This window comes from Lytechinus variegatus, chromosome 16 (genome assembly GCF_018143015.1).
Source record: "Lytechinus variegatus isolate NC3 chromosome 16, Lvar_3.0, whole genome shotgun sequence".
In the NCBI taxonomy this organism is placed as follows: domain Eukaryota; kingdom Metazoa; phylum Echinodermata; class Echinoidea; order Temnopleuroida; family Toxopneustidae; genus Lytechinus; species Lytechinus variegatus.
The window spans coordinates 26677326-26695460 of NC_054755.1; the positions used below are offsets into that span (position 1 = coordinate 26677326).

At 36.3% G+C, this 18135-nt stretch overlaps 1 protein-coding gene across 1 annotated transcript in view; it reads right to left on the reverse strand.

Moving 5' to 3' along the window:
* The window catches only part of LOC121429526, a 34071-nt gene that overhangs the window by 9575 nt on the left and 6361 nt on the right, over positions 1-18135 (reverse strand). The window contains exons 4-18 of the mRNA XM_041626584.1: positions 17300-17490; positions 16494-16841; positions 15087-15293; positions 12092-12241; positions 10579-10923; positions 9777-9937; positions 8802-8915; positions 7415-7559; positions 6245-6543; positions 4641-4779; positions 3573-3760; positions 2983-3175; positions 2161-2571; positions 1471-1683; positions 976-1060 (exon numbers count right to left, since the gene is read on the reverse strand). Coding sequence (XP_041482518.1) covers positions 976-1060; positions 1471-1683; positions 2161-2571; positions 2983-3175; positions 3573-3760; positions 4641-4779; positions 6245-6543; positions 7415-7559; positions 8802-8915; positions 9777-9937; positions 10579-10923; positions 12092-12241; positions 15087-15293; positions 16494-16841; positions 17300-17490 — 3189 coding nt within the window. The remainder of the gene's footprint in view (positions 1-975; positions 1061-1470; positions 1684-2160; positions 2572-2982; positions 3176-3572; positions 3761-4640; positions 4780-6244; positions 6544-7414; positions 7560-8801; positions 8916-9776; positions 9938-10578; positions 10924-12091; positions 12242-15086; positions 15294-16493; positions 16842-17299; positions 17491-18135) is intronic.

Below are 18135 nucleotides of genomic sequence, written 5' to 3' on the forward strand. Positions count from 1 at the left end.
ACGTAAGCTTGCCTTACATAGCAGGATGAAGAAATTGAATAGACCAGGTGACTAGAATAGCACACCAATGAACACTTGATGAAGGTATTTGTTGCATTCCTACTTTGAATGCATATCATACCACGTCGCACATTGCGTATCTGTAAAATACCAGTCGTTCGTGGACGCATTGTTGTTTTTTGTGGATGTAAATGAAAACCACAATTCAAAAGAATATATGAATAATCAAGACATCAAAGTTGGTGCTTATCTTATTAGATTTTAAACCACCATGTCACTTTAGTACAAATGACCTTCCACTGATCATGCGTAGAATCTTTTGATCATGCACAGAAAGGAACTACGAACTGGCTTATACAAATATGCTCACAACCACATCCACACCCTCGGACATGATACATAAGTAGTTAAGTCTCATTAAATCTGTCTTCACTTATCAGAGGCATATCAAACGTATTTCCCATGGTGTTTTGAGCACATTGATATGCTGTATTTTATGTGTGTGTGTGTATTGTGTGTGTGTGTATTGCGTGGGAGGCAATGTGTGTGTGCATGGATACATGTATATATTTGCGTTTAATGAAGTATTATTCATAAAAGGTATAAATATGTTTCATTGTTTTTTTATATTATCGTGTATCTTTTGTTTTAAGGACTTGCTGAAAAACAGCCTTGTCGGCTGATAGCAAGTTCTTTTAACCGTATTGAAACAGAATGTCAGCATTATTACTATGTGAAATTAAAACAAAAGGACATTTAATGCCGAATAAAAAAAATCAATTTCTTTGGTATAATATATATTTATCCACGGGTTTAATTCATTTATTGCGTGTATGTATAGGTGTGTGGGTGTGTTTGCACTATACAGAGTAGGTGCGTGTGTGTGTGTAATATAGGCCCAAATAATGAAATGTAAGTGCTTATATCTGGTAACTATTTTCCTTAATGAGATTTTGATTTACGACAAGAACTTACTTTTGGGGAATATACCAATCAGTATAAGACATGGGTGTTCCATCAGTCCATTTGAATACCCCTCTTTGGTCCCTATATCCGAGGCCTTTAGTCAAAGATTAATAATGAAGAAAAATGTGATTATAAGTAAGATTGTAGGGCAAAATGTGTGTTTATGATAAGTCTATCGTATGGCACAATATAACACTTTTCGTACAAATTCGAACCAGTAAGATATACAATATAATACCCACTTTGAGGGCTATTGTTTAGTAAAAGAAGAAATGGTTTAGAGAACTGAAAATAACTGGCGAAATCCCTAGGTATTGTAAGAGAAAAGTGAGACATACAAACCTTATTCTTGAATTTACTACTGGCACAAGTTACTGTAATGGTAAATTTTTACGAAACAGAAAACTTAATATAATTCAAGGTCACAAAAAATGACTCACATGTTCTGTAGAAACATTGACTGCTTGCCCAGATTTGTATTTTTCAGATAATACTCAAACTTGCCTATGTACGTCTTTCTACCAGCCGTCTGCCACTGAGTTGAGATCATATAATGTAGCATCGTCATTTCATCCTTATCGTGAATACTGATCAAGTGTGCGCCCTCTACGGTTTCACATTCTGCCTCTGCCTCGTTCCATGTTATGACGTCAGAGCTGACAAAGAGCTTATAGCAGGATCGCCGGAAGTAGTCCCAACCCGCGTGACAAGTCTCATCTGAGATTATAATCGTAACAATGAGAACTGAATATCAACCACGTCATATTAACATTACCCTTTTATATCACTGGTCCCTACGATGTTACGCCGAAATGTAGGCTAGTCTTAATCAAGCATGCTCCAATATGGCTGGGATATAATTGGAACGTTTGGTTGAAATGTTTTCTGAAGTCCTTACAACATGCACAATGTTGTCAGCCATAAATAAACATACACCTGTAACTTTTATTGGACTCTCTCGTTTTTGTTCGAACACTATTTGATGTTTTATGGATACACAACTTTTCTTACCACAGAAAGATTGAAGAACTTGTTAAAAGACTTCTGCTGAAAACACATTTATTTTCCTTTTTAGGATGACACATCTATTCATAAAGTCTGTAAAGCTTAAACTGTGGTTACATTTTTACATCAAGACACATTAACACATAACATATACTTATATTTCATACCATGAATGCATTGGGTACTTACTGGTAAAATCAGATGCCGAGAACACATCAGGTATCAGATGCCCTGTATCATATTCTGCCAAGAATCCCGCGCCACCTTCAATCCCATCAGAGTGGAAAGAAAGACGCATCCTGTTTAAAGAAGACATGTAGTCGCCCGATGGTGGTGCCTGACTGCAGAAGCGCCCGATGATTGCCGAATTCGATGCGTCAGTGACAACCACAAAGTCCTCTTGGCACCGCTCATCGAGGGAAGCGACGTCGAATTCGATGAAACGGAGGATGATTTGAGACCAAGGCCGAGTACTGATCTCCCAGGAACGGTCGAGGTTCGGAGGGTACAGGTCGAAGTAGTTTGGTGAGAAGAAAAGACCAGTGCTCTGTGTGCATGAGTGGACAGTGTCGGCTTCTTTTCCCTTGCAGCCTGGTTTATCTGCAAGATAAAGAGCATAGTAGCAAGAGAGTGAGTTCTGACGACCCTGATCGTCTAAAAATGAGACCAAACCTTTCATTGATTTCCATATTCAAATTGTTGTATGACATCATTATTATGTCCAAATCATTTTGCCCCAAAAGTAATCATGAAATGGTCAAATGGTTTCTGCTTATAACTATATTTCAAGGGGTATACTGCATCTCGTCTAGACCATTGAACAATCGCCCATGATCTCTTCGCAAAACCTTAACAACCTGGGGCACTTCCGAACTTCACGACTCTCAATTTGACAGTTTCACCCAGACATCATTTGCTTTGATGATTCCGCGCCCTTTGGAATATTTTTTAACATATATATGACACCAATGGCTTACAGTGAAAGAAATATCGTTATCATTACAAACTTACCCACATATCCAAAAGAAGCAATGACATCTGATGTAGCGGTCAAGAGACCTGATAGAATCTTCAGGTTGAGATGAGACGAGGTGGAAATGTCAACTGGAGGAACCTGGGCGAGGTCAAAGTTTGTCGTTGATTGTGTTTCCGGGTCATGTAATATCAGAACCCCGTCTGAGATATTCTTGATATCCTTTACGTCCTATAGATATCATAAAAAATCACAATTAACTGTTATTTAAAAGAATGAATGCAATGCAAATTTATTTGGTTTGTTGATATACTGTCCATAAATAAATTATAGATTTTCTATACTTTTCAGCAGTGGCGCACCTAGAAAATCTCGTCTGACAACTATAACAAGGTTAGTGATCAAAGCCATCATCAACGTTTCAAAAACCAACAGTCCGAACATTCTTGATAGGCTGGGGGGAGATCGTCAAACTCTGTTAGGAAGCAGGAGGCACTCTACACGTGTCCCAGTGGAGTAAACTATCACTTTCATTTGCATCCTTAACAGCGCAACAAGTCCATGATGTGAACTTGTGAATTTTCCCGCCTTCTACCAAAATGCATTAATTTATTCGGTTGGTACTTACACCAAAGCCATCAAAGATGAAAGAAACATAAGCATCCTCTGGTGCAGTGATATTTGCCAGGCACTGTGCGCGGGGAGGAAGTGATATGGAGAGATTTCGAGTGAATTCCTGAGCACTCTTCGAGAGGGAACTCGACGAACAGCTCCCTTTGCCATGATTACCAAGATTACAATACGAAGTGGAACAGTCTGTGAATATGAATCAATTGATACATGTTGTTTCGTGTCCGATTGAAATACGAAAATCAGAATAAGAATAAAACTACGTTAGTGAATACACACTCCTCGTAAAAAAAAGGTGCGAATTGGAACAGTTTGTCCTGTATTTTGAAATCTCGAGAAAAGGGGCTCACAAAAAGGCTCTTTACGTGCTCAAGAACAGTACTGTCAAAAACCTTAATGGTTTAATGAATAACCTAAAAAATAAACTTAAAAATGGCTATTCAAGGTAATTTAGAAACTTTTAGAAGTTTAAAGGTTCCGAATATGAGACAAGCATAGAACCCTCTAAGAACCATCAATTAAGAAGAAAATTTGCAAAGATTGAGTGAAAATGGTTGAAATATCACGGTGAAACAGGAAACTTCTGGGGTCGGTAGCACAAAGCTTAGCAATCAACGATTGATTGCATTGCCTGCTGTATACAATCAATCGTGAAAGTCAAGAGTACGATTGATCGCCAACCTTTGTGTTACGGGACCTATGATGGTTTTATTGCCAAGAATGTATTGATGATAACCAGGATAATTATGTAAATATTAAAGATGATAAAATCAATAAAACACCCGATAAAGAGCCGATGTCAACCTAAATCTTTCATTCATGTAATCTCCTGAAAAAGAAAAAAAAACACATCCTTCTGACTTTATGATGAAAAGATCACTTCCTCCAGGGGACCGTTTCATACAGAGTCAAAACTACTGTCACTTTGCGATCATGGTTTCTACTGTAGAAACATTGTTTTTTTTTTAATAGCTGCTGGGCTCTTTTTCGTGGTAGTTTCGCCAACCTTAAAACAGTAACCATAATTGTAGCTCTTTATGAAACAGGCACCAGGTGGAAAGCTTACCTATGCTGGTACATCCGAGAAATTCGAATCGAAAGCATAAATCTCCTTCCCATTTCGTTGGAATGATCTTGTATTTTTTAGCACTTTCAGTCCATCTTGTCGAGACTTTACAGGCTGAAGAAAAACAGTCCGAAATATCCTATAGTAACCGAAAATAGTGAGATATTGAAAGGACGTTTTGTTTCAAATGTTCAAAAGTCAAATAAATTGGGAGAAAAAGGACATTTCATTTTCTTTCAGGCTTAAGGAACATTCGGGTTTACAAAGTACAAATTGTGAATGACATATATTTGAATGTTCGGGGTTTATATAATTATGATGGTATTCTGCTGGTATATGTTTCTTCTGGTTTTGTTTGTTTTATTTTTATTTTGCTTTTTTGTTTTTTGCTTTTGAATGTTCAATTGACAAAGCGTTCGTTTAAAACGGGAAATAGCAAAAGATCAGAAGGGAGATTACGATTACGCAATCTTTTTTTTCGATTCTTTCCTTTTGAACAACAGGGGAGCGTTTCCATGAAAGGACTTGTTGGACGTTTTATCCGACAAGTCCTGTTTTATCCGACAGTTACTACAGTAACAGTGCGTCTCAACCAATCAGAATCCAGGAGAGTTGTCAGATCTGACAACTTGTCGGACGAAAATATTGATGAAACGCCCCCCCAGGTCTTCACTACTACTGCATTCTTCATGTTTAAAGCTTATTTCACGTATACAGAACGCTATAGATGTCCAAGCTAGATGGTGTCACTTCACTAATTAGATTCGACCAATCTTACACTTTTAAGAGAAATCATTGTAAGAATGAATAGACCTGAAAGTCGTCTGCCTGCTGTATTGTATCATATACCTCTTTCCCACTGTCGTGCGATCCGTTACGAGTGCCACGATTCGCCTTCCGTAGCTGATTCTATGAATTTTTGAACCATTCAATTTTTTTTTCTGCGATCAGTACGCTTGCCACGACGGATCTGATACGATCACGACGATTATTACACGATTAAGATCCCGTTTCAATCGTGGGGGGAATCGTGAAAGTGAGACGAGGAATGACAATAAAACTGATTTGAATGAACCACCAAGATCATTGCAAAGCAGATTTTTGGCTACACAATAATAATGAGGCGCGATAGCTCAGTCGGTAGAGCGGGGGATTCGTATTCCGGTGACCCGGGTTCGATTCCTACTTGGTGCGCTAGTGCCCTTTGGTAAGGCATTAATCCTCAGTACCAGGTCCTTCGGAGGGGACCTTAAGCCGTCGGTCCTCTGGTTGCTTACTTACAAGCATTCATGCTTTCTTAGCAATCAGGTAAAAAAAAAAAAAATCACCAAATAATAGCCATCTATCTAGGAACAATTTATTCCTAGGCACATTGTTTTTATTATTACCCCGGCTTTAGCTCGAGCTGTCTTTCAGCGCTCGTGCATTTAAGGAATTAATCCTGTCGGGTATCCATTCACCTCACCTGGGTTGAGTGCAGCACAGTGTGGATTGCTGAAGGGAAGCATAGCTAGGATTTGAAAGCTGTTTGAAAGCTGTTTGAAAGCGAGAGTCAGAATCACCAGACCACGACGCGCCCACAAATAATATAATCTTAAACTTACAAAATCTGCCAAAATTGTGATATCGCCTTGGAAAGCCTCAACACTGAATGATATGATTCTAGATCCATTGCACTGTTGGATGATAGCATTACGGACCAAAACTTCTTCTTGGAAAATCACTACGATAAAGTTCTCATCGTCCTCGGATAATTGGCCTAGCCATTCATTTGGCGGGTAGTGATTTGATGGTTTCATTCTGACGTCGTCGCTCTGAACTCCTGATTGGTTGAAATGGTATGAGACCCAGATGTTGGAGGATGGTAGGTGTCCAGATGACACGCCCAAATCAAAATGGCAGTCTGTAAAAATTTCACAATATTGTTCGCAATTCGATTTTCAATAATAGTATATGTCAAATTGCATTTTATCATTCATGTATGTTAAATGGAATCCCATATTTAAAAACATAAATATCGCTATGAGTGTTGAGAGATATATTAGAAATGGTTTGATTTGTTTGGCCATTTTTCACTTTAAAACATATATTTGAAATTCAAACATGCTTTGTTGAAATACTTCAATATTTAGCGATTTTTTTCCTTTGATGAACGTAATTAAAGAAATGAGTGAAATATGATAGTCAGAATTACAGCGAAATGATTACGTAATTGACTTATATATAGCACCCTGTAGTTTCTTTACTTGAATCATTGGAATTTTGAAAATAATTATTTTGCCCCAAATATTCATTTTAGAAAAATAAAGCAATGTCAGAAATTTTTCGTTTCTTTATCAGTCTCTTTTTTTTTTATTTGAATTCCGAAGTATTGTTTAGATCAGATGCTGTATAATTTGTTTTAAAAAGAATAACGGTGACTCTACTCACTATATAAAGGTTTTAAAGTCTATTAGATTTTATTAGTTCAGACATTACTCTTCTGCATTAAGTAGATTTTCTTTTTAGTGTCAGAGTTCATTTCTAATTCACACCAAAGTTCTCCCTTCATGATGGCATATTTAACTAATTTTAAGAACTTATGATGAAATGCGTTTGAACTATACAATCTAATAAATTGCTTGATGACTCAGTAAAACGTCGTATGTCCTTCATAAATATTTGGTTTCTAAACAGATAACCAAAAAATCAGAACACATCAATAAATTAAAAATCATTCGTCAAGTCATTGTAAAGAAACTGGGTTGGTGTCGTTAATCGCAACCATCATTTACCATTCTTGCAACCAAGTACTTCCAAGCGAAGGGAGATCAGTTCTGCGCTCTTTGAGACAGGTTGAATTCTCAAGTATTCACTTAGACGAGGGCGATTAAATAGAACCATTGAAATGTCTCTCGGATTCCACTCCTTTTGACGTCTCTGAGGGTAAATTCAAGATTTTATCATTAATGTGCCATTAAACTATTATTAAGCATAATTGGCCGACACAATGGTTATTAGAAGAATAGGTCTATAAACGGAGGGATATTGCACGCACTTTTGCACAATCATTAAAGCCAAAGAATCGTGGTGAAAATTCGAGGACAAATCTGACAGTGAGATCATGGAAGATTTCACGGAAAAGACAGGGATGATCATATTTCTTTTGAAATATCAAGTAGGGCAGAGTTTTACTCCCACTAAGAATACAAAAACAGTTTGACTCTTTATAATTTCCAATACTCAATAACTTACGAAATATTTGTCGGTGTTTTCCCTTACGACATAATTATGATTGCAAAAGAAGAGAGAGAGGTAACTAAAATAGTGAAAAAGAGAAGTTCTATATAATTTCCAATACTCCATACTTTTACAAATATTTGTCGGTGTTTTCCCTTACGTCATTATGATTGCAACTGATGAGAGAGAGGTAACTAAAATATTGAAAAGGAGAAGCTTGCCACCCCCCCCCCTACCTCCCCGCGTGAATTTCTTCCTTATTCTCACCAGCAAACGCACAACATGAAATCGAGTGCATAGTCATAGAAAATTATGGAATAAAAAGATTAATAACATTAAATAACCATTGCACATCATTTTAAACAGTCAAATATAGAAATGAACAATAATCATGATAAAATCTGTATCGGAAACATTGTTAGCTTTTCTGACATGGATTGAAGAGAACTCCGTTTTAGCGAAGGGCTGAATGTATAAATAAAAATCCTAGAGAATAATGACGTACGTGGGACGCGTACATTCCATAATCATATTAACTGACAACGAAGGTCGTATGTAGTTAGCATGAACGCCACATAATGTGTATAATCATTGAAAAGAGGTGTGTACCCATAACCACTGTAGGATTTTAATCAATCAACTCATTTGTTTCTATTTATCAAATTAGCAACTGAATATAGGACAAAGTTATCAATTCGTTTCGGTTGCATCGTTTCCTGAGTTTCAACAAACTTTTGTTCTTTGAGATATCGAAATGTTTGTACTGTTGATTTACGGTGGCTGAATATTTCTTTTTCACTTCTTTCAAATCCATCCCCACTCTCTCACAGAGAGCACACCAGGCAGCTCGCGAAGCGCAATTACAAAAAAGATAACCAATATGTATGCATTACGCAGAAATAAAGGAAAATTGATTGAAAAGATTTATTTTTATTTTTTTACGATTTCGGTTAGGTCATCGAATCCGACAATGAGAGATGAGATCCACGTTCCCTGGCTTTCCGGCCCTCCCTGGATAAGAAGCCCAGTGACATAGGATGCTTGGCCAAATGTTACCTGTAAGTACGAAACGCAAAAGATAAACGATAGAATAATACACCTATGTTTTTGAAATGATGGTGGATTTTAAAGATGAAGAATACAGATATCGATTCAATGGAAATATTAGCCTTATTTTTTTGTCTTGATTATGTATTTTAAAATTTGCTTGTTATGCTTTGGCATCTATTATCTATTTCAAAAAAGAAATTTCAGAAAATTGTTTACACCCGTGTATCCCCACCCCCACAAAAAAGGACGTAAGAGTGTGTAACTTCATGTAATACGAAATAATGATCATTTCCATGAATTACGATTTCTATTGATAATGAAAGTATTTTGACTAATCGATGTTATGGTTTAAATCAAATGATTTTTGGAAATTTAGTTTCGTCTTTCCTGGGGATAGCTATTGATACAGGGAGAATTATTTTTGCAGAATTACAGTGCATACTATTATGATAACCCCGATTTACTCTGACCTCTTTATCCTGTGAGAACTATACAAGCGATGATTAGAAACGAACTCTTAAACCTCGAAATATAGAGTAATATACAATCTCATCTACTTGATTAATCTTCATTCTTAACTTAAATGTTTCATGAATCATTTACACTGCAAAAGCTCTGGTGTTGATTTAACACCAACCCGGAATCTATATATGTCCACACCAGAGAAGTGTTAAACAACACCAGTTTCGTTTTGGTCTAACACCAGATAGGTGTTTGTACAACACCAATTAGTATTAAAACAGTATCGGTTTGATTCCAAACTGGTGTTGCTTTAATACTTCTCAGGCGTGGAAATATATAGATTCCGGGCTGGTGTTAAATCAACACCGGAGTTTTTGCAGAGTAGGTTTTAGAGAAAGGAGATACCTGGAGGATCGAATCGCTTTTATCAGGGTCAGGTATCCAAGATGAGAGTCCAAGTAACCTAGATTGGCTAGGACCATGTTGGTTGTCTTTCTGAGATGACGCAGTGAGACTAGAATCATCAATCCAACCACCTTCAAGACCCATGGGTATCAGACAATGTCCTGTTTAACATCATGATGATGAAGGCAAATTTATATATGTTTACGAGATTTGGTTACATCAAAGTGATTTTCAAAAGAAATAAGATTTTAAGAACCGATAAAGGCGTGCCATAATGTACAGTATGTACGAGGACCAGACGGTGCAACACCCCTTAGTCTGCCCCCTCCCCCAGAGCCATGCACTGCCAAAGATTTGGAATCCTTCAACCCCAAAGCTAGATTTTACACCCTCCACTGCATGGGAAGGGCATGTGTAGTGACCCGGAAAAAGAAGGAGAAGAAGAAGAAGAAGAAGAAGATGATGATGATGATGATGAAGAAGAAGAGAGAAGAAGAAAAAAATGTGAAAAAGAAAAAGAAGAAAAAAAATGATCGATATACGGTAAGTTTTCCATAACACAAGAAACATACTCGGGCTCATGCAGGACAACAAAGTGGAAAACACTTTCACCTCTTAACTTCATCGAATGTCCTACTAAAACCTGATTTGAGTATTCTGAATTCTTATGTTCTTTTGCGTTTAATTCCGCCACATCTCATGCAACATGCGCCTGACAGAAAATAAGAAGTGTCTTTACGGTATATTAAAAATTGATTTTTTTTTTAATTCTTCATTGTTTTGCTGATGACGCCGCACTCACCATCTCCAAGAGCGGTTCGCAGTTCAAGCTTAAATCCATATGCGATTCCATTCCCATCAGTGGTAAACCGAATCCATGCTCTCTCCGACCAGACCGTGAAATCGGACGGTACGGCACGACCGTTGATCGCCTGAACGACACTGTCTGTGTCGTTGGGAAATGCCCCATTACCTACGACGAGGAGGTCGCCCTCGTCGACGAGGTCGAACTCGATGAAATGGAGAAGAACGCCAAAACCCGAAGGAACCGTTATATGCCAGAGGATGAAGGCGTTGTTCTCATACGGCATGGGGTAGTTTGGCGAGGTCAATGTGTAGACGTCGGGCTCTTCCAAGATAATTGGTCCTTGATTTTTGTTTAAAGAAAAAGGGGAAAAGAGAAAAGTGCATATTCTAATATTAATGACAATTTTTTCACAGTTGAATTGAAAATAGTTCAAATTAACCAGTCTTTGTTTTCGGAAGTCAATTAAGTTAAGGTGTGTTTATACTGATTTGTATATTTTGTTTATGGTTATACTGCCATTTCTATGCGTTGTGCTTATGCTTTAAGTTTTTATTAATGCTTATAGGATTATCTCTAAAAGTTGCATGATGGAACATATAATGTAGAAGAGGCTTGCATTAAGAATATTGGGAACAACGTGGTGAACCGTGAGCCTCATATTTGTTAATAATATACTTACGCTCAAATACTTTAATTTGTGCCTACGCCAACGCTGTAAAAATTATTGGGTAAAATGCTCCGTGAGGGTAATTATGTGTTCCACCCAATTGGGGCAGTATTTAACCCAATGCAAGAAGCATATTGTCTAGTAAGGTTAAAGAAATAAGCAGTAATTACATAAGAATGGGCAAAATTTTCATTACAATAGATAAATAGAATGCCTAAAAGAAATGCCCAATGTTGGCTGGACACATAATTACCTTCATGGAGCATTTTACCCAATGTTTTTAGAGTGTTTTTATCAATAAACTCTACACTGTTAAAAATACCCTGATTTTACAGAAAAAATAAAGACTATTTTGCAAAGAGCAATCACAGAATCATTCTGTAAATTCATAAAACAGGAATTTTTCTGCAATTTAACAGATCAGGTCTGTTTAAAAAAGGGAAAAGGGTGTTTTATTAAAGGAAATTTGTAAGGTTCCATACACCCAATACCAATTTCCTGTAAGATTACGCAATTTGGTAAGATTACAGGTGTTCTCGAGACTCTGCTGCAGGAACTTCTTTTATTTTAAGGACAAATTTTCTAACAGTGTATAGTTATGTTTTTTTCTTATTCTTATACGTGTTCATACATGTGTTTTAATTTTTATCTATACATGTACTTCTTCTAAAACGCATTATGCTTAATATTCTATAGCTGAAATCATACTTGTACATATACTTACATATATGTATATTCGTATTTATACTTATATTTACTTTTACAGGTCATCATAACCTTATACTTGTACCGTGACTGAGACTTGTACTCAAACTTTGGGTTCAGGTCAATAGCACTTACTTGTTATAGCTGTCAGTTCCATCTTAAACCCTCGTCCCGAATCACTTGGATCGGTTCCGAAGAACACATACATGGCATTGGTGATACTCGTAAAGACTGGAAGAGTATCTGATGAAATTCGACCACTCCATCCTCCTAAAACGGTACCACCTTCAAAAAAAAACAAAGAGGTATCTTACATCTGGCGAGACAAGTATTTTCTTAACGTGAATGAAAACGTGACCTTGAAAAGAGGGGATACTATTACTTTTGCTTATTATTAGTTAGCACCAACGAGCACAAGTACCCCACGTACATACACACACACAAACACTAATTGCATATAGCAGGGATCTATGGTAAATGTATTGAAGGTTGTATAATATATGCATGTTTACGTGTGTGCATTTGAATGAGTTGAAATTGGAAATGTATATGTACTAAGGAATGTATAAATACCCTATAACACAGCAGCACACACACATACCCATCCCACAATTACTGACACAAATACTTTTTTGAAAATGAGAGGATTTGTGTTAAGGCGACCGCACAATTTACGATTGGTCTGCGACTCAATTTTGGAATAAAACGTAGAATTTGATGCTAATATTGAGACTTGCAATATCTTACTGTGTAATGTTCGAAATCATCGTACGAATACTTACTTTCAAATCTGTGTCTATGCTATCATCCTTCTTAGAATAAAAGCAAATTTAATATCTAGTCGTAATGATGTCATAGCAGTCGTACGACTCGCTATGATTTGAAACTAATTTGGCCTTTACTCCAAAATAAAGGCTTGCAATCTTTCAAAATGCTTATATTAGTATTATTTGAGTTAATTTCAACCTCAAATGAAATGATAATGTTCCGTTCACATTTTCAGAAAATGAGCAAAATGCAATTTGTTCCAAAATTGGATCACGAACAGTCGTAAGGTGTGCGGTGGCCTTTAGATGTAGAAGTAGTATGGTGTACAAGGGCTCACATGATAATAGGTACCAGGGGATTTATGAATGCTTAGTTATTAACATCAAAGATATTGAAGGTACAAACGCACACACACACATCCCACCCGCACTCACAAACGTTATTATAAAGTTACATGGATCTTTAATAGAAGAAGTATGGTATATAAATACACGTTTTCAATTTGTGCGAGATATGTGGGTTGAGAATAGATGTGCACTAATAGATGTATAAAAACATATACATTGAAATCAAAAGGTTTTATTGCACATACACAAACATCCTCTATCATTCTCTTTCACACACATACACACACACCCACTCACACAAGCATCCCATCCACACACATGAAAAGTTTCTTAAAACACATGCACACTCCAAATCTTTACACGCACACACACACATCCGCACACACCCTCCATGATAAATTGGTATGGATCTTCAGTAGATGTAGAAGTATTATGGTATACAAAGGAGTGCATATACAATCATGTAGCAAAGGATATAATATACATCCCATATATTTCACTGGCATCCAAAGGTATTTAAATCACACACACGCGCGCTCGCAGACACGCACAACCTATGAATACACCCCTATGTACACCCAACGCACACACAACACACACACCCACACATCCATGCAAGTGCCATCGGACATAGCGTTAACTATATAGGGTGCCAGACCACTCCTTGCTAACTAATGCGAGCATTCGAAATTTGGCGGGAAAGGGAGAAAAGTCAAAGTAACTTAACGTGATTGACCTGACATAGGGTTTGTACGTCAATTCTTTTCAATTAGATCTACAGTATCTCAGATCTATTCTTTAAAGCTATGTTAAACATGCGATCAATTACGATAAATCTATTCATTTATCAATCTTTTTTTATCCCTAATAAATAAAAAGGGTGAAACGCTCCGCGCTCCCCAATCAATATATTAGGTTATAATCTGTTAATTTTTTTATATATATTCTTTTTTTGTTGTGGGTGATAAATGAAAAAATAATGCTATCATATCAATATGGCCTTGCACTTTGGTATGTCAGTAATGAATTGATTCTGTACCAATGTTCAAAATAAGCTAATTACGCTCCCAGGCAACGTGTTATCAATTAGTGATTAAAAAACAACTTTTGCTAATAAATTTGATTACATCCATGTATGATCAAGTCAAAGCATTTTAGATTATTGGTATCAGATTCGGTATCAAAGGGCATCTCCATCCCGCGGCGCCTAGATAATTAGGCTTTCTCTGATGGTTTCATACCTATCAAAAGCGTTATAATGTGGAGTAGTAAAGTGAATGTTTATTACAAAATGATGGTAGTATATCTAATTTAAAAAAGACACAAGATATGTCATGTTTTAAAGTATTATATGAAAAGGAAGGTGACATATCATATATTATTTTTTTTTAATGGAACATATAAATACATTATGTAGATCGATAATTATAAATAGATACCTTCATTAAAGTAATATCAATCTGCCATACCACACACTCTCATGAATCACTTAAGACTTTTAAATCTGTATTTCTATCTGAATTTAACGTTTATTATTTAGCTTTTTTTATCATTTATCACAAAAGACCCCCTTCCCGCCATACAAACATCAATGGATTAATTTCGGTGGTTGTTTTATTGATTTCATTCTCCGGGTATGACAGGACAAGGAATAATGTAAGATGAAAAAGTTATTATTGTCATTATTATTATCATCATCACCATCAACATCATTGCTATTGCTATTATTATTATTACTATTATTATTTTCATTATTTTCATTATTATTATTATTATTATCATCATTATGATTACTTTGCTCTTTCCTCGTGTATAAAGGGCGAAGAAACTACATATCATTTCAGTTCATATTCCCGACAGGCCTGACAAGTATCAAATATTAAAGTATCTGGTGAGCTAACAATTCAACATGTGCACCAACTGCTGTATAGAGATGTATGAAAGAATTGGTTATCCGTGGTTAAACCATAGAATACACCCGGGTTCAGAATACGGGTCTATGTTATTATCATTACCTTGATAGTAAAAGAGACCATTTCCCACTGACAGGCCATCGTTGTCATAAGGCATATCGAAATCCAGAAAGCGGTTGCGGATGACGTATCCCTTCGGAGCTGCAACGTGCCAGACTTGTTGATAGTTGTTAGGGTAGGAATGGGGGTAATGCGAGGAGGTGAGGATCACTGATTCTTCGGCCGGTACGAAGACGGGAGCAATGTCCTCTGAAATACCAATAATAGGAATCCTGCATTAATATCTACGTTAAAACAACATTTTTATCAAACACACACTGTTAAAAAAACCCAGAAAAAACAAGATTTTGCAGAAAGAAATAACAGAATCATTCTGTAGATTCATAACAACAGGAATTTTTCTACAATTTAACAGAACAGGTCTGTTTAAAAGGGGGAAATGGTGTTTTATTCAAGGAAATTTGTAAGGTTCCATAAACCAAATACCAATTTCCTGTAATTTTACATGATATAGTGTAAGATTACACAATCTGGTAAGATTACAGGTGTTGTCGAGACTCTGCTGCAGGAACTTCTTTTATTTTAAGGATAAATTTTCTAACAGTGTACGAGAATAGAAACAATTGCGATATATTAATAACCATACACTCTTCAAAACCCACTTAAGGCAAAGGTTTTTAACCAAGATTTTAATTTTTTGTAAATTGGTCATCCATAATTAATGAATGTTGTTGACTTTTAAGGGAAGAATTAACCTTTTTCCACAGTTTCAGATTTATGACGTACGATTTCATTTTTTTTAATATAATGTATATTGTGTGAGGCGTATCAAAAGCCTTTACGGGTCTCTATTATATAGAATATCACTACTACTAGTACTAGTACTACTACTACTAGTAACAGTTGTAGTTATAGTAGTAGTAGTAGGAGTATATTAAATATACTTCTACTACTACTTCTACTTCTTTCTACTTCAGTAACAACAATACACATGCGGCAGCCAATTGCTGAAAAACAAGTGTTTACCAGTGCTTATATATCATAATATATATAAGTCACATATATCATTTATATATATAATGATATTTTATATATATGTGTCTGTGTGTGTGTATATATATATATTTACATATTCATACAAAATTCATAATAGTTCACAAAAATACATGTATTAGAGCTGGTAAGATTTAAGAAAAATCGTTAATATGAGTCATAATTTGAAACTGAATTATGGAAGGTAATTACAATAATTAACTTTGAATTGAATAATTTATTATAAATATAACCTAGTAGTATAGATGTCTAGTAGTTCTAGAAGTACTAGTAGTAGTAGTAGTAGTAGTAGTAGTAGTAGTAGTAGTAGTAGTTGTAGTAGTAGTAGTAGTAGTAGTAGAAGTAGTAATGTATTGTCCATTTCCATTTTAATTGAAAAATATATATAAATTTTACCAGGTTTAGGAATAGCCGTGACTTCAGCCAAAATACTACCGTTCACCGCATCGGTATAACTAGCGACTAACATAGTCATTCGGTGGGAATCTGATATCATGTCCAGGGGCTCTTCGTGGCCGCTTATTCCGAACCTCCAGGCCTCCAGATCGAAGAAATCCAGGCCGATTCCGACCACGAGGTACTGCAGCCCCACGTGGAGGTTCATGTCTATGAAGCGAATTCTGAAGACGGAGTCCTTGGGTCCCTCGAAGGTCCAGTTGGCTGATAAGAAAAATCTCCAGGTGGATGTGTAAACAATGGGAGGACGAAAGAGCATCGGTTCGTTCAGTGATAATCGATAATTAGCTATTAAAAGAGAACACAGTTTGTCATGATTGGAAAGGTTCGAAGTGCTATCATGGTACCGTCTGACTAGACAGAAAGTCCGTGAGCAAGGCATTTAATCGACAGTGCTCTTATATCCTGCATTGAAATAAATGTAAATGCTGTATGCATTTTGATGACACTTGTTTTTTTTATGTGTGCACTTGTTTTTTATTCCATCGCTCTTTGTGATTACGCACAATTACTAAAAAGAACAAAATGGATACATGTACCAGGTATAGTTAAAACATGTGCGAGCACTGCATCCATATATTGTATACGCGCATATATTTGCGCGCTGTCAAACGGGCGATAATTTCACCATATCACCCAGCATGCAGGCACGCGCACGCCTTCGCTTTATCCAATCAGAAGCCTAGAACATCAACATATCATTATACATATGAAATTATACGCAAGATTAGCAGACAACTAATTACGTGTGACGAATGATATCTGCATGGTGTATCCCGACAGAACATTGGTGTAGTCACTGACAAACAGTATCCACAGCCATCTTGTTTCAGACTCATGGTAAGCTGTTATATGTCGTTTATCTCCGGTCAACGTCTCCCGGATCGTATCCCGTTGACCTACCTCTTTCCCCTCGCCGATGTATAGGATGTCAAACCTTTATAATTTTAAACGAAAAGCAATGTAATTCAAAGAGGTTTGTGGCATGACTGATGAAGATACCATTACCAAGAATCAGAATTACGAAAAGCATTCATACGGGGCGAAATGAACTTGCTTTGGGATTATGAATTAAGAGTATAAAACATAAATAGGCGCATTTCTTATTCATTTACATTAATTAACATTAATATCACCTCAAGTTATTGATGTGTGGTGATTTGAGGTCATGTTTCAGGTGTGTACCATTACTGCATATATTAACATCCCGAAGTCACCAAATAACACCTCACAGTACATTAAAATCAAATATTGTGTGTATCAAATTGTAGTTAGAAGGTCAAATAGGCCTGTCATTGACTATCATATTGATATAGGCCTACATGTATACGCTAACTATGAACCGAATGGATAAACGGTATGGTTTAGACACAACTAAAGAAATCAGATACAAGTCTAGTCACATAAGAGCCTTGATCAAAAATCAAGTTGCTATCGAATTTCGGAGTTGCAATAAATTGCAACTCTTTCGTCAACTCGTCATGATTAGTTCTTGAAGATCAATGTACACTCGCTCTTCCATTTGTGACTCCGTAATTTTGAGTATTTTAAGAATCATAAATCTCTGCGAGAAGGGAAATGG